At 39.9% G+C, this 23,101-nt stretch overlaps 1 protein-coding gene across 4 annotated transcripts in view; it reads left to right on the top strand.

Annotated features, from left to right (window-relative positions):
* Positions 1–23,101, top strand: part of stard13b (StAR related lipid transfer domain containing 13b) — a 97,519-nt gene that overhangs the window by 34,901 nt on the left and 39,517 nt on the right. The window contains exon 1 of one of the 4 annotated variants that reach the window (XM_032502342.1): positions 19,034–19,460. The exons of the other annotated variants lie outside the window; for them this stretch is intronic. Coding sequence (XP_032358233.1) covers positions 19,337–19,460 — 124 coding nt within the window. The 5' untranslated portion in view covers positions 19,034–19,336. Of the gene's footprint in view, positions 1–19,033; positions 19,461–23,101 lie in introns of those variants that run through there. 4 annotated transcript variants of the gene reach the window in all.

The following is a 23,101-nucleotide window of genomic DNA, read 5'->3' as shown; positions in this document are numbered from 1 at the left end:
TCTCGTCTGTTCTCCATTCACACACACAAACGCACACCGTTTTTATCAAAACATTCTGGTTAACAATAGCAATTTATTGATGTTGAACTTGTGTAATGTGAATGACTGTTTCTGCATCTGAAAATATCATTGCCTTTTTTGAGTGCAAACATATACAATTTTACATGCACGTTGATGAATTTTAGTAACATTGATAAAACATTTGTATACCACTTGAATCCTACATTTAGCGGAAGCTCGGGTTGAGAAGGGTTCAATCGGTCGTTAAAAACAGTTATGGAGCTTTTAGGATTTATGTGAGTTTTGTAATCTTTCATTGGTTTGCATCTCACTCATCTCTGCAGTGTTTTTAACAGCCTTTAACAGCCTTGCGGGTAAGCTTAATGCTACTTCTCAAATGTTTATTTTCTGAAGGCATTACTCCACATTTATAGAGCGTTTTTCAAGTCTTGAGTACAGGATGAGCCAGAAGTGCCGTATTCCCTCTCACACAGCGTAATTTGTGTGGAAATTCATTCCCTACAGCCTCTTTAATTGCATGGTGGAAATTAATGGCTTCCTCTGGTGAGAGGAGGCAGCGATGTTCATCCTCAAAAAGCCTGCTGCCTTAACTGGCATTTATCATGGAATGAATGAATCCGCAGTGACACTGCATCGCCAAGGGCTCCACATCCAGCCAGGTTTCTGTCAGAGATAGCGTACAGATAAGGAGAATAGAGCTGCATTTAACCGTCGTGCCTGAGACGTGTCTATATAAGATTTTGTAATGGATATGGTTTTTGATTTTGTGCACAGCTATATTTGTGTGTAACGTAAAAATTAAGATTGCATTGGAGAGGTTAGACAAATAGAAAGATTGACATGGTCCGTGGAGGAGCAGTTACGCCGAACTCAGTAACTTGCATAAATAAATAGTCATGCGCTTTGTTAGGATGAACGTCACCTTCCCAAACACCAGTCGCCGGGAAAATGAGGCTTAAACAGCACTCGGTGGCCCAGAACTGTCAGGACGAAGTTTCCCACTCTGAGCTTTCAAACAGACAGACTGTGGGCATTTACACAGATCTTCTCTCTGAATAAATATGCTAATCCACTTTCAATGTGGAAATCTCCTGCTACTGGTTATAAGAAATACAAAGAGGAAACTGTGAATCCCTTGGAGACTTCTTTCTATTTGTAAGGAAAGTAATGTGAAGCCCTGTCCCTCTCACATCGCTGGGAATGACTCCCAGAAAAAAAAGCTGATGAAAAGAGGGAAGAGGGATGTTTTGAGTGTTTAAATTTGGCCATTTGTACTTCTTGGCCACGTTAAATGTCACCGGGTGGATGGATTCTCCAAATGCATGCCCTGCTGATTAGAGCTGTTCCGATCCCGATACCAGGATCAGTATCGCCTCCGATACTGCCTAAAACGCTGGTATCGGTATCGGGAAGAACTGGAGTTTATGCACCGATCCGATACCGCATTTGAAAAAAAAAAAAACTAAAGAAATTCTACGTTAAAGTAGTTTATTTTGTGTTCTTTTTCAGTTATAACCGACTGTCAACCTGGATGATAAGAAAGTAGAAAGTTCTGGGGTGTTCATTGTTTGGGATTGTGTATGTTTCACAAAGAGTTTAACCCCAGCTAGAACTACAACAATGATAGAAATCATAGCCCATCCATACAGGGATAGTAGTCTATAGTTGTTAAAACATAATCAAATCCAAATGTTTTTTCTCAAATTTAAAACCCTTAACATGAATCTGACATATAAATAAACAACAGCAACAACTATATGTCCCCACTGCTAACTGGTCTAGGTGGTCACCAAAGCAATTCACAGATACAGTTATTCTATTATTATTCTATTATAATCTATATTCTATTAGTTATTCTATTCTATTTATAGGATTTACCGAGCCACATGTATATGGCTAATAAAACATGATTTATAAAACCATGCCAACAATAATTAGACTATTTTCATATCTTAATATTCTATGCAACAAAAGGTATGTTCTGTATAAAGGCTTTAGGCTGCCATGCACAATATTGTAGGCCAACTTTAATATGCTATGTAATTCTATACAATATATGTAGTAGGGGGTCCCTGCTCCTGCAGTTAAGGGGTCCTTGCCTTAAAAAAAGGTTGAAGACCCCTGGTGTTGGGTGTAAAGCCAGAGAAAAGTCTAAATCGAGTAGCCCTTGGCAACAGGTTTCTGATGATTTGTTTTGGCGCAGCATGTACTGTATCATATATGGTCAATGGAATGGTGTGACATACTTTACCTTGAGTCATCTGTAGATTGAGTTGGAGGGTTTGTAGTTCCTGTATTTCTTTATAGTGTAGGTTCATCCACAGTGGGTGTCCCTATTCACTTTTGTACCAGTACCAGTAACATGTCACATATTTAGGATTTGTGCTGGAAATAACTATGGGACATCAGATGTTTTGATGGACATCTTCCTCCATACACCTGTCTGTCCCCTCCGCCCGTCCCACCACCACGGGGAGTAGAGCATTCAGCCGCTCTGCTCCCCGTCTCTGCTCTTCATTTCCACCCCTACTTAGAAACATCGATTCATTCCCCCATTTTGAATTGTAACTCAAATCACATCTTAAAACGGCTTATTCCACTTGTCAGTTGCTCCGCCTGCAATTGTTGTTTTTTATGTTGTATTCTTCATTTTTGTAATTTACCAGCCTTGCAGTTGTGACTAGAGATAGACGTCTTTTGGCAGTTTGCAGATTATCTGTATAGGTGCTTTATTTGCCTGATTACGGATAAAGTTAATGAATTAAAAAGTGTTCTACTATGGCCGGGTTGGGTCAGTGGGTAAAGCAGGCGCACGAATACTTTGAGGTTTATGCCTCGATGCAGAGGTCCAGCGTTCCAATCCGACCTGTGACGATTTCCTGCATGTCTTCCCCCCTCTCTCCCCTTTCTCACTTTCTCTCCTATCAAATAAAGGCCGAAAAGCCCCAAAAATAATCTTTAAAAAAAAGTGTTCTACTTTGGCTCGGCTATTGCTCTGTGTGTGTGTCCCTCTGCTTCGGTTTCACTCACCACTAAGTCTGACTTAATGTCCCCCCCACAACGCTATCTGACTCTCTTTTACTGGGTGTTATGTTGAATGTGTCTTATTTCTTAACTAATAGCTTAACTCTTGTGTTGTTGTGTTGTCTTCCCGTCAACCATGAAACATTATTATCGCTTTTTCAGACATTTTTGTCACTTTTTCAATGTTGTGGGTGCTTTTTTGGATGTTTTTTTCAAAGTTACTTGATGATTGTAATGTTGACATTTTCAGCGCTTATTTTGAACGCCCATTTTTGTGTGATTTAAAAAAAAGGGATTTTTTTAAAGGGAGTTAAAGCATTTAAACAAAGATTTGTATTGGAGTATGTGACATTCCAAAATCTTAATTTTGACATAATCTTAAAATTTCCACTGTAAATGCATATCAATTCCAAAAATTGGTTATCGGTTCCATTAACTACTAATCGGTATGGGTCGATTCCTAGTGACTCCTACAGTATGAACATCAGTTTCAGTGTAAAAACGTCTTCCTCTGTGGGACCTCAGTGAGTATCCGCTGCCTGATAACTCACCAGCCCAGCTATGGATGAAGCTCCAGTGGGTATTATATAATGTCTATAGCTGCTAATGCCTTACAGCAGGCTTGTCTTATCTGTTTTGGACTCCGGCATGTTCCCCAGCTGTTCCCAGAGCCCTGGCCTTCAGTCACACCCAGCGTCACTGCCTGCTGGTGGAGGCTGACTGTGACCCCGGGCAGCTGCACTGTCTCTCTTTGTCTCTCTCTCTCTCTCTCTGGAGGCCTGTTGCAGACCATAATATACACATCACAGAGGCTTTATGGCTGCGAATGAGGAACTGTGAAATAGCCTGGCACATACGTTCGTAGTTGTAATCACAACACGTACAACATGATAAAAGGGGACTGGTGGGACGAAAATTGAAATCAGATGTGACTTTGGATGTTTTACGCTGTAAACAGGCATATTAACTCTGTTGATATTTAATGGTCTCTATTGGATTCTGACCTCAATACTGTTTTTATTATGAAGTCTTTTTTGTTGTGACAGAAAGGTCCAAACTGAACCAAGTGTCACAGAGTTCCCAAGGGGGGGCCACGGGGTTTTAAAGGAACAGATAATTTAAAAAGAATTGTACTATTTTTCAAAAACCCATGATCGTTGATATGCTGCTTGGAGTCTGCGTTCTAGCTCATCCCAAAGATGTTGGATGTGATGGAGGTTAAGCTCTGTGCAGACCAGTCAAGTTCTCTCTTAAAAGATTACTTCTTGGGCTTCTCCAACAAATTTCTTTGACAGGACAGCCAGGTGAGAAAGGGGGGAAGAAATGCAGGAAATTGTCATAGGTTGGACTTGAACATTGGACCTCTGCATCAAGGGATAAATCTGTCAGTACGTGTGTGCCTGCTCCACCACTGATCCAACCTGGCCACACAACCAGTCAAGTTCTCACCAAACTGGAAAAACATTTCTTTACGGACCTTGGTTTTTGGCTGGACCAAAGGATCAGTCGTCCAACCTCAAACCTCTCTGCTGTCTGCTGACTTGGATCCAGGCTCTGTCTGTCTGTACCCTGATGTGCAGATGAATATTACATATCTATATTCACATTATAGACACCGTCCCTGACTATCCCTCTACCTATTTGGTCACAATTAAGACCACATTGACCCTACATGGTCCAGCCATATACTAGGTTCTGATCTTGTTGAAAGAGCCTTACTGTTACCACAAAGGTGGAAACGCACTATTGTCTGAAAAGTCAGTGACCAGGGCTGTAGTACTCGAGTCCGGTCTAGGACTCGAGTCCGTACTCGAGACCATTTTTCTATGGTCTCGGACTTGTCTCGTACTCGCTAGTATTTGGACTCTGACTGGCCTTGGCCACTGGTCTTGTAAGAAATGGCTTTTGGGCTTTTGGTCTCGACCAAGTTGAGGTGTCTGTATTATGTTGATAATAATACTGGAGGGAAAGTGAAACCCAAAATGATTGTCTTGATACTGTCATGCATAAGACCTTTTTTTTCCTGTCCTGGACTCGGTCTTGTCTTGGACTCAAACCTCTTTGGACTTGGTCTTGACTTGGACTCGACTAGTCTTGATCTCGGACTTGTCTTGGACTCGACGAAGGTGGTCTTGACTACAGCCCTGTCAGTGACTGCTGTAACATTCAGATTTCTAGTAACTTGAAGGGTACTTATGGTCATACTATAGCGTACATTGTAATCATCTTTTGGATTGACTTCATCGTTATTAATCTGTTATATGTTTACCATAATAATTTTGAGTGGAGCTGCTACAGACATCCAGCAATTAAAAAAACCATTGTTCATTTCACCATGATGCAGTGTGCCTTTGACTGCATGCAATAAAAACAGAAGACATTAACGGGTCTGAGTTCTGGGTAAACACTGGAAAAAATGTAAAATTTGGAAAGAGCCAATGTGTCCCTTGAAGGCCAACAATGTGGATTAGCTTGCGTGTATTGAGAGAAGAGACCTTTGTTTTCTTTGTGAAGGGACTGCATCAAAACACCTGATCAACTTGGTTAAAAAAGAGGAATCTGTCTTACCTCTCTGTCACCCCAAAGGATATGTGTGGTGCATTAGGGGTGGATTCAGTATTGAGAAGAAAAGACAACGAAGCACATTTCCATTTCCACCCCGATGTTAGAATACGGCCAAGCATTCTCATCTGCTCTTTGACTGTTTAAAGGCACACCTGGACACTGTGAAACCCCTTAGATTTAAAGCCTACATATACTGTAGTAGGTGCAGGAAAATCCATCTTTCATCCAACTGTACCATTATTTTTGGTCCCCATGTGTCTGTTGCCCAACCACTGCCAGATCAGTGACATCATGCGCTAAATTTAAAAGCACGTCGTCATTTGTAGATCCAGCTCAGGCTATAACGGCTGCTGCTGGCATGACGAGTGCATGAAAAATTCCACACATGGAAAGATGGAAAATGACTTGTGGCTTCCTGAGTGCAGAGGCCAGCTCGGCTGTTTGACAGGGGGGGGGGGGAAGAAGCCTGGTAGTATTTCTGGACTTTTCTTTGTATATACAGTAATTTGTCAAGGTTGTGAAAACATTAGAGAAACTATTTGGTTAACCTGCTCTGAAATCTTAAATGTTTCTTTTTCAATTTCAACATTTTCACTGCAATTATCGTAGCCATCATACATAAAATAGCACATAATATCATTTGATATCGTCTTCAAGGCCCTTTTACTGAATGAGATCATCACGTTTAACCCTTCCCATCATGTTTGGACATCATTTATTGACAGTTATAAATCGTCTGGGTTGATCCTGTGTGTTCATAAAGCTGTTTGAACAGAGACTGTATTATCTGCCAGTTTAATAGAGGGTGAGAGGAAACAGGTTTATTGTTCGGATTCCCAATTATACCCACACTGGAAAAGAAGCAATAAATCCTTTGGGGGACAACTTCCTTCAAAACGTGTGTGTGTGTGTGTGTGTGTGTGTGTGTGTGTGTGTGTGTGTGTGTGTGTGTGTGTGTGTGTGTGTGTCTGTCTGGGTTTTGTAAACCAAGTGGAAGGAGACGTGGGCCGCCGTGTCAGGATGCAGGCCAGTCGCAGGGGAACAGGCACTGTGTGTGTGCGTGCGTGCGCGGGTGTGTGTGAAGCAACACAAAAGCTAACTGGTTGGTCCAGCACTCAGCTGCCAACTGAGAATAAAGGCAGAAACAAGAATTAGGAAGTGGTAATGAGCCAGGACAGTCCACACCCCTTCAGGACCCTGCACATGGATGTAGTGACTAAACAGCCAACAGTGCTGTTGTGTGTGTGTGTGTGTGTGTGTGTGTGTGTGTGTGTGTGTGTGTGTGTGTGTGTGTGTGTGTGTGTGTGTGTGTGTGTGTGTGTGTGTGTGTGTGTGTGTGTGTGTGTGTGTGTGTGTGTGTGTGTGTGTGTGTGTGTGTGTGTGTGTGTGTGTGTGTGTGTGTGTGTGTTTCTCATCCACTGCTTTATCAGATCTGGTGCTCCACTTTGTAGTTCCTCAGTGCTCCTACATAAGCACACACACAAACACACGGTTTCCAAGTCAAGAACATTTCCGCAGGGTCGGTGTAGATACGGTAACCATATTGGCCTTCCAAATTTCCCACATTAACCACAGAGATTCCAGATGCTGCATGGAGGCTAAAGTCTGTCCCTCCCCGGGCCTGCAGCCGTCACCTCCCCGTCCTCAGGCTGGCCGAGCGCGTGGCACGGCTCACACCAAACACTGTGTTGTTCCTCACTGAAGCAAGGCCACGGGTAACCATGCTACTGGAGATTTACATAGCTGTGCACTTCCACCTGTACCCAGATAACAAAAAACACAGTGTGACGTTAAAAGAGGCTCTGTCCAGGGGCAGTGTAGCACTGCAGCGTTCTCGTGGTTTCAGACCTGATTAAACAATTTGGCTCAGTAATCAAAGAGCAATAGCAGGCATTGGCAGAGCCGACTTCCTGTATCCTGCCTGCTCTGTGGCTCAGCAGCTATAAAAGTTAAGGGCCCAGCAGGACCTGTTTGTTTCTCAGTTTGAAAACAATACCTGCACTGTACTTTACTTCCAGCTTATCACGGCTGATGAGTTAAGCAGAATAGTTAGCCGGTCCACACATGCATCTTTAAAGGTCCAATGTGTGGGAATTTATCTCATCTAGCGTTGGGATCACATATCGCCATAAAGTCTCTCGCGCCGTGCAGTTCAAAGTAGCTGCTACGGTAGCCTTCCCGCTGCAAAAAGCCAAGGTGTCATCCACGTGTTCATCAAGCTTTACATCTGGCGATCAGGTCCGTTCTTTTCATTTTTATTAATTGCAAAATCTAGGCACTGTTTACACGAGAACGTACAAACATTTTGTCAGTTATTTGGGGCTTAAAAACGCAAAAAAATAGGGAAACCACCCTCCACAGTGGAAATCTTAAAAACTAGGGGTGGTTGGAAAAATATTGATACAGCATGGTATTGCGATATTTTCAGTGGCATTACTGTATCGATACACAGGCAACACATATGTGTGTTAAAAGTATGGATCTTTTTATTATATATGTGTTGGTCATTTTGTCTGCTTGACAATCCCATTTTGCAGCAATAAAATTAAAGTGATATGAACAAACAGAGAAATGTGTCTTTTTAGATAAAACAGATGTTGACAATGTCTCCTTTTGGGAACATCATTTGAAATTGGGAAAAATTTAAGTTGGAAAAAAGGTTATAAATTGCAATATATTGCAATATGCTATATTAAAATCGCAATAATATCATATTGTGGCATAAGTATTGTGATGATATCGTATCGGGAGGCGTCTGGTGCTTCCTAACCATATTAACCCTTGTGTTGGCCTCCCGGGTCAAAAATGGACATTTTTGTCCCTTTTTCAGACTTTATTTTAGTTTTCACTAACACCACCTTACTACCACTAGTTTTACACTACTTTTTGGAATTCATGGTCAATAACCCTCATTTATATAGAATTATACTTAATGTTTGAGTTAAAAAAGCAGAAATGATGAATTATTTTGACTAACAGTTAAAATCAGAGCAACGTACAGATGAGTTTTGTCAGGAATGAAAGTGATAAATTGTATTTGCAAAGAGCGTTGTATGGAATCCAATCCATTTTTTTGTGGTAATTTGGTTAAAAAGAAACCCATAGTTCAAATATGGACATTTTTTAAAAGGGTCAAATTTGACCCGAGGACAACAGGAGGGTTAAAAACGCTCTACTGTCGCATTCCCGTCTAAAGGGTAAAAAACGCAAAAGTCTGAAGTCAGCGGTGTGGAGAAAGACGGGAAAAGGCGTTCAGGTAGTCTGTTGTTAGGGAACAGGCTACAGAAATTATAGGCTCCTGTTATCTGAAAGATTTTCAATGTGATGGAAATGATTTTTGACAATGTGGATAAGGTTGTTATAGTTCAGTGACCATATGCAGGCCATTCATTTGAGCCAGAGTAGGCTACAACGTTAAGGATGGAGAGAAAGCGAGAGGCAGCGGGTGGAGGAGGAGTCTGCATCAATCAATCAGCAGCTGAAGGGCCGCGAGGCCAGGATAGCGGCAGTGCTCCCGTGGGTGCTGTGCTGTGGCTCATCACGGTCGACTGTGTCGATCATCATCAGACAAGCGTGCAACTCCACCTCCTCGTCTGTCAAGACAAAATTGTCAGCTTTTGTTGTTCGCTTCGTTATGTTTTGAGGAGAGAAGTAAGAGGGAGGTTGTATGCAGGCGTGCAGACTTGGTTTTGTCGTGTTGCTGTGCTTCACACTGCCACCTAGCCGCCTGGAGTGCATACAACATCGAATTTCACACACTTTTACGTCACCATATGCATGCAAACCCCCCCCAAAAAAACGCTTGTTTAAACGCAGAATAAAAAGTGATAACGCATCGCCACTTTTGCGTTTTCTCTTCAGATCCTTTCCGTGTAAACATAGCCTTCATCTAAAGATTTGGTGAGTGCTACAAACTGTCTCGTTGATGTTAGCCATGTTTCCTTCTTCAAACTTGCCGGGGCCGGGAAGCAACGATACCCATTAGCAGCATTAGCAGCATTAGCAGCATCTGTGAGTTGATCATGTGACGGCAAAAACGCAAAAGGTGGAGCAGTATGTCCTGTATGTCCCTCACCAGCTAATGTATTTCAAGATGGCGCATCGTAAATATAGAGCGTCTACCACCAGTTTATGCAAATGGAAATGAAATACTTGGAATTGATGGTGGCGGTAAATATTATTTTTTTTAAATATTATATTCATGAAAAGAAAAAGTTGTAATAATACTTTTGATGAACTAAAAACGTTTCACACTGGACCTTTTAATAAAACTGATCACTGATTGGCTGATGTTTTAGACAAGGATAATGAAGGAACTAAAAACTTTTTTTTACTTTTTTTAGAGTAGAGGCATTAAAAAAACTATTTACTTTTTCTTCTATATTGAAAATAGTTTTCTTCTCTGTTGCTGACATGACTGAGCTTTTGATAGCACTTTGGTTTCTATTAAATTGGAATGTTCTTTATGCTTCTGTTGGAATCTTGAGAACGATATGTAGCAGATTGGGACCTTTTTGGAGGAAAACTATAATTTCAAAGAGGCTCTAAATGTCTTGTATTTGTCATATAAGAGGGGGAACTACACGCCCTACAGAAGGTTTAATTTTAAGCAGCTGTTATTTTCTCCGTTGGTCTTTGTCAGACTCTTAACTCCAGCTCCTCTCAGGGGACGCCGCTCATCTTGAAATGTAAACAACAACTTCCTTTTTGAATTTGTTTCATGGAGGCTAATGTCATGCTACAGTAAGCCATAACTTATGAAGAGTTATCCTGTCAGCTGTATTTAATGGTGATTGCTGTGAAGATGCCTTGGAGCACAACGCCCCTAATGTGCATTTCACATCACCAGAAAGGTGATGGGAATTAGTCCCTGGTGTGAGGAAAAAAAAGATACTTAACCCCAGCTTGGGAATGACTTAAAATCAATGAAACATGAGTTTGTTTTTCATTTGCCACCTTTGTGAGAAAAAGAGTGAAATGGAGGCAAGAGAAATGTACCTCTGTAATAAAGAAACCAGGTGCTGGACGGGGGTGTAAATGGTGTCCCATGCATTTTTGTGGGTAACGCAGCTTTAATAGATTCAGACCTGACAGCATTACATGCTTTGTCATTCAATGAAACAATAGCCACGTACGCTTGTCGTGCCAGTTTTACATTCTTCAGGTCTCTTTATACAAACTTTGACCCCAGCGAGCTTTCAGCCTTTTTATGATATTGAAACAATCTTTTTAGTTTTTCTATTTTTACCTGCCTCAGTGTTGTAGTCTAATGCAAAAACATCACATACACCATGTCACGTTCCATAAAAAGTTATGCAACAACCTGGAGGAAGATGTGGATAAAGATAATGGATGAGTCATTGAAAATCAGTTATATATATATATTGGAATGTAATATCTCTCTATTTTGAAAACAGATTGGATGTTATGTATAATTTGCTTGAGAATTAATGATTCTATCAAGAACGACTTCCACTTAAGGAAGAAAACTGTAACGTTACAACACACGGCCCTCTAAGAAAACAGTATTAGTGGCCACTTTAATGGATTGGGACCAAAGTCAGCCCCTCGTCCCAACCCTATAATCTAAACCCAGATATACACCACATGTGTGGCTGCTCTGGAAAAATGAACTCGACTTGGGAATATATGGTCAGGAAATTTATAGCACATGCTTGGGACTAGCCCTCAGGGGCCGGGGGGAGGGTGGTGGGGTTTGGTGGAGATGGAAGGGGAGGTCTCTCCACTCCCCGAGCCTTGTTTCCATTAGGCTGGGAAGAGCATTCTCCCAGACTATTCAAGAGGGCTTGGCGTAAGACCTCCAGGCCAACAACATGACCCAATCATGGAGGAGAAATCAGTTTCCTCACATCTGGGATTTTCCCACTGTAGCTAAGGGGCAGCATTCCACATCAGTCACCAGACGGACACAAGTGCACACACAATCTAACTCTGGAATTTAGATAACTTGGATATCAATAGATGTGTGTGTCTCTGTATGTTGGGAAGGGAGATGGCGAGAGAGAGTGGACAAAACGAGCCCAGAAAATGTGCCCATTTTTCAGGAAAAATGGGAAAAACAAGCTCTCTAAAAAGCTGTCCGGCCAAAACAAACAAGAGGTTGAGTCAGCGAAAGGGAAACATTCTCAAGCTGATTGATGTTTCCTCTCCTTGCATCTGCTGTTACTTTTCACTGCCAAGGACTTCTCCAGAACCTAAGTCATTGTCTAGTCACAATGATCCTTGCAACCATAGTGCTCATCTTTATTGTACCAGTTAGTTTTTAAAAAATAATAATAATTTAAGAAAGGAGAGGCACAGGGATGGACTGTAGGGGGAGCTCTATAGAGAAACCTGTAGGAGGAGCTCAATAGAGTAACCTGTAGGAGGGGCTCTATATAGAAACCTGTAGGGGGAGCTCTATAGAGAAACCTGTGGGGGAGCTCTATAGAGAAACCTGTAGGGGGGCTTTATAGAGAAACCTGTAGGAGGGGTCTATAGAGAAACCTGTAGGGGTGAGCTCTATAGAGAAGCCTCTAGAGGGAGCTCTATAGAGACACCTGTAGGGGGAGCTCTATAGAGAAACCTGTAGGGGGAGCTTTATAGCAAAACCTGTAGGGGAGCTCTATTGCGAAACCTGTAGGGGAAGCTCTATAGAGAAACCTGTAGGGGAATATCTATAGAAAAACCTGTAGGGGAGCTCTATAGAGAAACCTGTAGGGAGAGCTCTATAGAGAAACCTGTAGGGGAATATCTATAGAAAAACCTGTAGGGGAGCTCTATAGAGAAACCTGTAGGGGGAGCTCTATAGAGCCACCCTCGGGGAGCTCTATAGAGAAACCTGTAGGGGGTGGCTCTTTAGAGAAACCTGCAAGGGGAGCTCTATAGCGAAACCTATAGGGGAGCTCTATAAAGAAACCTGTAGGGGGGAGCTCTATGTAGAAACTTGTTGGGGGGGGGGCTCTATAGAGAAACCTATGGGGGGGCTCTTTAGAGAGACCTGTGGGGGGGGGCTCTTTTGAGAAACCTGTAGGGGGAGCTCTATAGAGAAACCTGTAGAGGACCTCTATATAGCAACATGCTGATCAGTGGTGAAGGTCCCTCCCTCTTACTCACGCTGAACCAAAAAAGCTTCCATGTTTTCTCACATGTCTTTCCATGTCTTTCCATTCTTTCATTCTTTCATTCTAAACCTTAAAATAACGGTGGCAAATTCAGTTAGATCCAAATGCAGATGAAAAGCTGTCACGCTCTGAGAATGATTTAGTGTCTGCGCCGCAAATAAGCAGAAAATTTGGATATTTTGCTTTGTATGAGGGATTATTAATCTTTGATGGTTCTGTTATTCGGTCTTCAGAAGACAGTCGTCACCTAAAATATCCTTTATTATATGTTTTTCATGTCAGATCCAGTAAGAACAGAGCAGTTTACTGGGTCTCTGTTATTCCTCCTGGCTGCACATACTTTCACTTTTAGATGGAACAAATGAAAAACGGAGCCCTTCATTAATATTCTCCTCTCAGCTGCACACTCCTGTCTCACTATGTCTCTTTGTAATAATCTGTAAATCACCCGTCCTGCTCCGTGGCTCTATCTCCTTTTTGAAATGAAGTAATGTTAGCTCAGCTTCACACAGAGAGGGCAAGCTGAGGTCAGCAGAGATTTGCTCATTTAAGAAACTGTCAATCTTCAGCCAGTCACTTTGTGTTAAGACTGTGTGTTTATTATGGTATTAAACCTGTTATAACAGTAATCCCAGCTGGTGAGGAAAGAAATTAATATAGCCGATGTGATATCACGACTCCCAGGTCATGCGCTGCCTGAATGGGCACACAATAATAGGAGGAAATTCCTAAAATAATTATGGTATAATGGTTACTGAAGCTGGTGTCTAGTATGCAGTAGACCCTGACTGATATAATGGCCGATTTACGTGTATTAAAAAAATAGAATAACATTTTTTAAATTAAAACGGTCAACCATGTTATGAGTGTTGGCGTTGCGTAGTTTGTCCACCAGAGGGCGCTCTACAATGTCCCGGTTGGCAACACAGATTTTTCTGTTAACGTGTTTTTGTTCAAAGGACTTTATCTTAAGTTTGTATTTTTAGACATTTTATATATCAGAACTTTAATATATTTTGATGTTCTTCTGTTGTGACAATAAAACAAATTATTGTATTATTTTAGTGAGAACTCATAAATGACTACAAATAACTAATGTTAGGGAAGTCTGTTTGTTTTGTTACACGTTTCTGGATTTTTTTTTATAAAATATATACTGTATATATCGGCCGATATATCGGAATATCGGATTTTTTAATAGCCAAATATTCTGTATCGGCCTTAAAAGTCCTTTATCGGTCGGGCTCTAGTATGCAGCCTCCCAGAAGAACGTTTATGTTTACTTTTTGGATATGAGCTAAGTTTTCTTTTTATCTCACATCTGCGGTGCAAGATGTTGTGACAGCAAAAAGTGAATGGTGCTGAAACTGTGCCACTGTTTCTGCTGAAGGAGTGACCTACTCTAGCCTACACCTGGGGAGAACTCGCTGAACTCTAAAATAACAGACGACATCCTGCTGATGGGAAATTTAGGTCAAACCCCTAATAATAGTTAATAACTAGGTCCATGTCAATCAAATGTTTTCAAAGCACCGCACAAAAAATGGAGTAGCTTTCCTGCAGGTAAAAATATATACATACCAAGAAAATTACAATTACATCCTTTACAATACAGTTTGAAGAAAATAATACGTACATTAAAGATGCTCTAAGCGATGTCACGCGTTTTTTAGGCTACAACATTTTTTGTCACATGCAGCAAAAATCTCCGTAATATCTGCTAGCTGCCTGTCCACTGATCACATTGCGTCATTTGAGAGGTGTGTGTGTATGTGTGTTTGTGTGTGTGTGTGTGTGTTCTTGTTTAACAATATTAGTGGAGTCCAAAAACTGTAAATATTGTATACTTGTGGGGTCCGGACAGCTTTGTGGGGCCAAAATGCTGGACCCCACAACTTTAAAAGGCTTTTTGAGGGTTAAGACTTGGTTTTAGGATTCGGGTTAGAATTAGCTTATGGTTAGGGTGAGGGTAAGGGTTAAGGTTAGGCATTTAGTTGTGATGGTTAGGGTAAGGGGCAAAGGAATGCATTATGTTCACTCTGGTATTTTACCAATCTTTAAAGGGGTTCCACAAGGCTCTGTATTAGGCCCTCTTTTATTTACTATTTATGTAAATGATCTTAATCGGCATGTGTCTGATGCAAACTTTCATTTTTATGCAGATGACACAGTTATTTATTGCTGTGCACCCTCTCTTAAACAAGCCATTGCACATTTACAGAATGCTTTCAATGTGGTCCAAAATACTTTGCTACAGCTGAAACTTGTGCTCAATGCAGACAAAACCAAACGTATGCTTTTCACAGACCTTCGGAACAGGCCACTGAATGTTCCCTCAGTGGTTACTCTTGATGGACGTGAAATACAGACTGTTACAACTTATAAGTATCTTGGTATTGTTATTGATGACTGCCTATCTTTTAAGCCTCATGTTCACTGTCTAGTGAGAAAGTTGAGACTAAAATTGGGTTTTTACTTTCGAAATAAGCTGTGCTTTTCTTTTAATGTTAAAAAACGGTTAGTGGCATCAACTTTTTTGACTGTGCTGGATTATGGTGATATACTATATATGCATTCATCTGCTCAATGCCTTCAGATGATTGACGCAGCCTATCATGCATCGTTGAGATTTATTACTAATTGTAGAGTTCACACCCATCACTGTGAGCTGTATTCTCGTGTAGGGTGGTCTGCTTTGGCTACACGGAGGCTTTGTCATTGGTATACATTTATATATAAGGCTATTCTTGGTGCGCTTCCATCTTATTTATGTTCACTACTTATGAAGAAAAGTACTGGTCATTACTCTCTCCGTTCTCAGGCTGTTGTCTTGTTTTCTGTCCCACGGGTCAGGACTGAGCTGGGTAACAAGGCCTTTGCTCACTCTGCTCCCTTTACATGGAATTTGCTGCAGAAGGACTTGAAACTTAGTAAATTGGTTCCTTTGAGTATTTTTAAGCTGAAAATGAGAAGCTTTGAGTTGGACTCCCTCACATGTCAATGTTTTAATTGAGATTTTATTGTAAGTGCATATTTGGTTTTTATGTGTGTCTTTGTATGTATGTAATGATGTGATGTAATTTTGATGCCTATCTTGGCCAGGTCTCCCTTGCAAAAGAGATTTTTAATCTCAATGGGTATTACCTGGTTAAATAAAGGATAAATAAAAAAATGCCAATGAGTTTGTGTGATGTTGAGCGGTTTAAAGCTTGTGATGCATTCAGGTGCTCTACGTAGATATCTATTTCCTACTTCCGAGTCTTCAATTTGAATTGTTGGAAGCACTACTGATCTAAAAAAAAAAAATGGGCAGAATGTATTTGGATTTGAAACTTTGTCTGGTGGTTGTTTTATTCCAGTAATCACGTGACTCAAGGTTGGGCTATGTATGCTCTAGTCGCAGATTAAAGTGGAAATTGACATTGGATAACGCATCCAGACATTGTTACAATTAATATTTTGTCATCTTCATTTACTGCAGTATGTCTGCTATTTTTCCGCTGCAGTCTCAAGTGTTTACAGGACAAACAATTTTAGTTGGAAGAAGCTTCTGGACATTCTTTTTGAAGGGTTACTTCATCCATGTTGTACTTCTGTGATGTGCATTTTTACATTTTATTACTCTGTCTATATCTGTAGATTAACAACATTTTCCCCCGCTAGAACAACTTATTTAAGTTATAATGTATTATTAATTATCATGCTTGTTACATATTCTATTTATTAAAACTGAACAAAAGCCAATAGACATAGGAGTTTTCTCAACATAGTATCTCCAACAGTCCAATATTTTTTGACCAGAACTTTGCATGGTTATGGAAACCTTAATGGAAAGATCTTTCAGTGTTCTTTTGGGATAAATCATCATGTAGGAACCATCTGTATTCACACAACCATGACCGAACGATATATGGCGGCCTCCTTCTAATGTTTTCCAAAGGTTGCATTAAATATTGCCAAGGGGGGGCACCTTCATGGGACATTACAAAAAAATGTATGTTTTCGAGGTACTAAAGTGTGACATTTAAAATCAAACAAAGCTTGAAATTCAATAGCCCGCATAGGCTACATATCATCTATAGGTCTACTTAATAAGATACATATTATTGAAAATAGCAGTTATAAAATGAAGGCCAATTTCACCATCTGTTGCAAGATAAACAGAATTATCCCTCCCGTTGTCCTCGGGTCAAATTTGACCCCTTTAAAAAATGTCTATATCTGAAATATGGGTTTCTTTTAACCAAATTACCAAAAGAAATAGATTGGATTCCATACAACGCTCTTTGGAAATACAATTGATCACTTTCATTTCCGACGAAACTCATCTGTATGTTCCTCTGATCTTAACTATTAGTCAAAATAATTAATAATTTCTGCTTTCTTAACTCAAATATCAGGTACAATTCTATATAAATTAGAGCTACTGACCATGAATTCCAAAAAGTAGTGTAAAACTAGTGGAAGTAAGGTGGTGTTAGTGAAAACTTAAAAAGAATGTCTGGAAAAAGGGACAAAAATGTCATATTTTTGTCAGTTTTTGACTCGGGAGGACAACATATGGGTTAAGCAATATACTCTTCTGTATATTGTATAATTCTGTATATATTTGCACTAACTGTATACCAACTCTTTACTACATTCAGTATTCTTATAGATTGTCTGTCATGTTTACTGTGTTATTTCTGTTCTACGTCACTAACTAGACCACAACCTGCTCTCACTGTATATTGGCTCCTCACTACGTTTTAGCGTCTTACAGACTGTCTATCGATGCATATTGTGTTTATAACTCTTCTAAATCACTAACTGATCCATGATTTGCAATATCTGCATTTTGACCCTTTAACCCTCATGTTGCCCTCGGGTTCCTATATCTATGTTCTTTTTAAACTACCCAATTGTAATTCCCCAAAATAAAATGATAGATTCCACACAAAGCTCTTTGCCAAGTACAAATCTCTACTTTCATTAATTTTGGGGTGTCTTATTCAATTTTATAGCATTTAAAAAACAAATTTAAGTGTTTTTGAAATAGTATTGAGTAAAAGTTGACATATTCCAGTCTGTGATTATCCATCAACATCCATTCCTTTAATTTTAGTCTAAATATGTCCTAATTTATGCTTTTCTAACTCAAACATTAGACATAATTTCCTATAAATGAGGTTTATTGAACATAAATTCCAAAAATTACTGTAAAACTAAAGTTAAGGAGTTAGCGTTACGTTGTGTTGAAAACTTCAAAAAAGGGACATTGAAACATTGAAAAAAAGCATCAAAAGTGTTGAAAAAAGGTACAAATACGTAAGAAAGAGTTAAAAACATTGACAAAAGTGTTGACTTTCAATTTTTTTCAATTTTGTCACCACAAGATTGTGCTAGCTTTGTAATGCTTATTTTAGCTACTTTATGTAGCCTTTTTTATAGCATATTGTATTCTGCACTCTGTATTGTAACGCTCAGCTATGACTGGAAAAGTGCTTCTAACATCCATAGACAGTTAAAGAAATGGACCAACAGATCCCGTTGCTCTGGACGGAGACCAGTGAAGTCTATTAGAAGCGCTTTTCCGGTAAAGTTGTAAGTCTTCTGGTAGCTGTGCCTGTGCCAAGAGAAATCTCAATCATTCCCAGTCAGCAGAGACGGAGAGCTTAGGTACATGTTAGGATATAACATAGGCACAGGCTAATTACTGCTAACTAGCTAACAATATTAATTAAACTTAAACAGCTAATGTAAATCCAAACTGTCTGCGTGCTTCTCCTGACATCGTTAGCCTATTTTAAACGTCTGCTAGGGAGCCATAACGGGATGTACAAGGTAATGGAGCCTTTTATACATTGTTGTGTTTCTTTAGAAACACACAACGGACAAATAGAGTCTTTAACACACTTCAGTTGTAAAGTTATTCGCTGTCAAAGTGACGTAAAAATGAATGTCAGTCAATGGAATGCTAACGGCGGGTGAAGGCTTCGTAGCATTAAAATGGCGCCATAGGAGCTACACTTAGAGAGGAGAGGCTTACCCATAGACATATAAAGATTATTTTATTTTATAACTTTATTATGTCTATGGGCTTACCCCCTTGACAATTTCCTTCACTGGTCTCCGTCCAGAGCAACGGGATCTGTTGGTCCATTTCTTTAACTGTCTATGCTTTTGTTAGGTGGAGCATGTGTGTATCAGTTGATAATTCCCACATTTTCCGCAGCATATGAAGGTATCACGGCTGAGGAGCGCTTGCTGTGCGCGATTCCCTTCACACATACACACACAAACGTACACACAAACACAGAGACGCACACACATCTGGTATGAAGTGTGAAGTCTGTCTTGCTGCTTTACAATCTCTACAACTTTGACTCGGTTTTTTTTAATTGATTTTCGTTGTAAGCGAGAGGAATATATTTATTTTTCCACAAAATGTTGACCACTGCGTTTAAAGAGCGGGCTCCAAAGTCAGGTTTGCTGCTGCTGTAGTAGAAAGTTTCTAACCGGGAAAAGGAAAGGTGATATTCTGCGGGAGACTTAACATAACGTTTTTTTTTTTGTGTGGAACGAAGAGGATTTAGATATAATGTCCGAGTGGAGGATTTGCCATGACTTCTAGAAGAAACTCCACCAAACTGAAGCTCCGGCGCTCCTTCAGCGAGCAGCTGCGGAGCTCCACGTCCAAAGCCTGGGACTTACTCTGGAAGAATGTCAGAGAGCGGAGACTGGCAGGTCAGTAGCCCGCTACAGGCGCACCGTAGCCCGCTGAGAGAGCGAACACATAGGGCGTGTCATTCATGTTTTAATATTTGGATAGCAGTATTCTGAATGACATAGGCTAAGTCACGGTGCGTATTAAGTGGCATCCCATTGTAAAATAGAGGGGAAAATGTATTTTTGAAAAGGTATTCATTTGTCTTGGTATTGGCTTTTATTTGTGTAATTACCGCTTATGGTGCATTGCGATGCCACATTTTTCCTAAATGGATATATAGATATTCATTGTCCATGTTGCCCGATGCATTTAAAAAACATTAAATTCTACTAATTTTTCCATTGAAGTTGTGTGTTTTTGAGTAGTCCTATCTAAAATCCCATCGATTGTCATATCATATAGTGGTCCAGCTGTATTTACTTTTATAAAGCTGTGTGGGGGAAAGTCAGACGACTTTTGCAAATGGATTGGAGATTTAAGTATTCTTTAGTCTCGCCTCATTTGAGCTACATAGCCTAATGTTTTTGAAAAATATAAAGTCTTATGCATCTCAATGGGTTGTACGGGATTGTAATGCAAGGCATAACACAAATACAGTATAATCAACTTTTTGCACACGTGTAAGAAAATCCTTGGCTACATAGTGTTATTGATAATTCTTTCGCCATTCTCAATGAGCACGGGCCTGCTACTGCCGCAGGGTGGCGCTGATGAGCACGGTTCATTGGGAAATGGAAAGCTGAGTGGGCAACACTGGATCATTTGATGTGTGCTCAAAGAGCACATAACAGCAGTAACATCTATCTATCTATCAGATCTGATAGATAGATAGATAGATAGATAGATAGATAGATAGATAGATAGATAGATTGTCATATATTTTCACTTTTCATTATATTTCTGTAGTGTACAGTATATGATAATATTGCAGATGCTTCTCAGTCACTGTCTTTGTTATAGTATAGACCATTTCATTTAGTCTATTCATTTTATAGTTATAGATAATATACAATTTTGGTAGTATCAGGGTAGTATTGGTTGTTTGCATTGCCATTTGATAGAATATTAAACTTCATAGGTAAGATATTGCTTCAAATAAAAGGGTGTGTGTGTGTGTGGGGGGGGGGGGTATATGTGCATAGCCTACAGTGTAGCTACTTGTTTTTGGATGTAACATTAAAGCTACTTTAGGATACATTTGAAAGACTCACTGAAGATTTTAGGTTCATGCCCTGGTGTTGAGAGTGTGTGGAAGAGTGGAAATCAAGCATTTGTGCGGTAACCTACGTCTACCACTAGGTGCTGTGAATTGACCATATCAGCTCCTCGTGTGGGAAAACCACATAAATCCCAAAACCGCTCCGTCTTCTTCATGTCATACAAATAGAGACGAGACCAAGTGTGTAGCGGTATTCAAAACTGCTGTTCTATTCTCCAGCAATGCCGTTGTATTTTGCGCAGAGAGTAGGACTCCTGTTCTGCTCAGCTGTGTGTGCTGAGGCATGATACTGAGCCCTGCGTTGCGTTGATATTTGACACATTAACACTGCATTCTCTTCTCTGCAGACTTGAGGCCTTGGGCTGCATATATACAGTACACATTGAACAAGCGGACACATATAGACCTGATGCACTGACTTGACAGATGGATTGAAAGTTATGTATTGTTGCACTTTGTTTGATCCCTGCAAGGAAGTTCCCTACTTCTTCTTTTTTGCCTTCTGTGTCTATTTATGTTGATTAGGAATATCTCTTCAGGCTGATATGATATTTGGGGCAGAGAGGAGAAACTTTCATCTTCATCATGTCCAAAACAGATTAAAAGGAAATCAAAGGGAGGAACCTTGGATTTGCACAAAAATATATATTGTAGGTCAGGTGTTTTTAGACTGCTGGCAGCTGATTTCTAGCTCTTGGAAATCTATGTGTGTCAAATCACATATGGTGGTCTATTTTAGGGCTGCACAATTAATCGCAATCTTATTGAAATTACAATATGGACTCATGCAATTTCCAAATCGCAGGGGGTGGCGCAATATTATCTTAAGACAAAATATGTGTCAAACCACTCCAAATGAAGTAGTGTGGTGCTGCGGAGACATCCCGGCCTACCAATCCTATCCATCAGATAAATTAAATCTTTCTTTGGTACACATCCTAGCAGAATATCACACTATAATCATTTCAATTTTTTAATTTCTCAATGAAAATAACTATAATGATCATTCCCTCCAATACCGTGAATTATATCGCAATGGCAACATCAGTGAAAATAGATAATTAGATTTCCTACGTGATGTCTATTTACAGCCACATATTCAAAAGTATAGTTTTTAGACAGAGAGGTATGCATACACTCTTTTGCACGTTAAAGCACTGTCTCCGACCTGATAGACTTAGATGTTGTACGTCAGTCTATCAGCTGTGTGGAGCCTTTGCATGAAACATTATTGTTTGACTGTGATAATGTATCTGTACCCCGCTGCTTTATTGAAGGTCACTCTGCAGTGGGCAAATATTTAAAAAGACGCGGCTGGGTGCATCTACTCCTGTGTGATTAATAGGTGTCAACTGGCACAGGCTAACTGAAAGCAGGAGCCAAATACAGATAGATGTGAGCTGTCACACTCTATAGGGAAGAACGCATATCACAAAGCTGTTTAATTACAGGAAGATAAGCATGAGATCTTCCGCTGTGTGTGGGTTTGTCTTTAAGTTGAGTCGATTTCTCAACTCACACAGATGGATGAAAATACAGGATACTGTGAAACACTGTCTGAGAAATTGTATTTCCTGATGAGCTAAAGCTTAAGCAAATCAGAAATATTAAATTAGCAAATTTGGAATATAAAATAACACTTAATGTTTGGGACTTTGGCACAAAACATAGATGCTTATACTTTTATTGTGTGGAGGGGGTACAAACATATTATTTATGGATTTTGATAATATATGTCACATGTATCTGTGTGTTTCCCTATACCATCAATACCATGAGGTCCTTTACTTCTCTCACAGGTGTCACAGTTAGGTCAGGTGTCAAAAAGCTGCTTTCTGACTTCTTGGTAAAACAAACGTGTACTATACATTTAAGCTTGGTAGGAATATGCAAAGCAGAGAATTTAAACGTTACACTATGAATAACCCAACAACATAAAGGCAAGGCAGCTTTATTTGTATAGCACATTTCAGCAACAGGGCAATTCAAAGTGCTTTACACAAAAACAGTTCAAAAAAACAGTTCAAAAATAAAAACAGATAAAACACAAGACTAAACAGTTACAGTGCAGTATAAGAAATTAAACATTAAAGAAATGAACTTCATTTCAAAAGCCTAGACTGTGAAAGGCACTGCCGGAATGTTAGGAAAGGAAACTGGAGATGAGGAGAAAATTGTTGAGATCATTAACGAGCAAGGGGACAGTTACTGTGTTTATAATGCATTGTTCATGCAAGTTTTGTTTTTCCAGAGTTATAATCAGCCATTAGAGATGTTTCGATACCATTACCAGTAGCAGTATACTGCCTAAAACGCTGGTATCGGTATCAGGAAGTACTGGAGTTCATGCACCGATCCGATACCACATAATAAAGCCCTGAAGAAAATCTACGTTAAAGTAGTTTATTTATGTTCTGTTTCTGGTATAACTGACTGTCA

This window comes from Etheostoma spectabile, chromosome 3 (genome assembly GCF_008692095.1).
Source record: "Etheostoma spectabile isolate EspeVRDwgs_2016 chromosome 3, UIUC_Espe_1.0, whole genome shotgun sequence".
NCBI classification, from domain to species: domain Eukaryota; kingdom Metazoa; phylum Chordata; class Actinopteri; order Perciformes; family Percidae; genus Etheostoma; species Etheostoma spectabile.
This window is presented reverse-complemented; position numbering and strand designations above follow the sequence as displayed.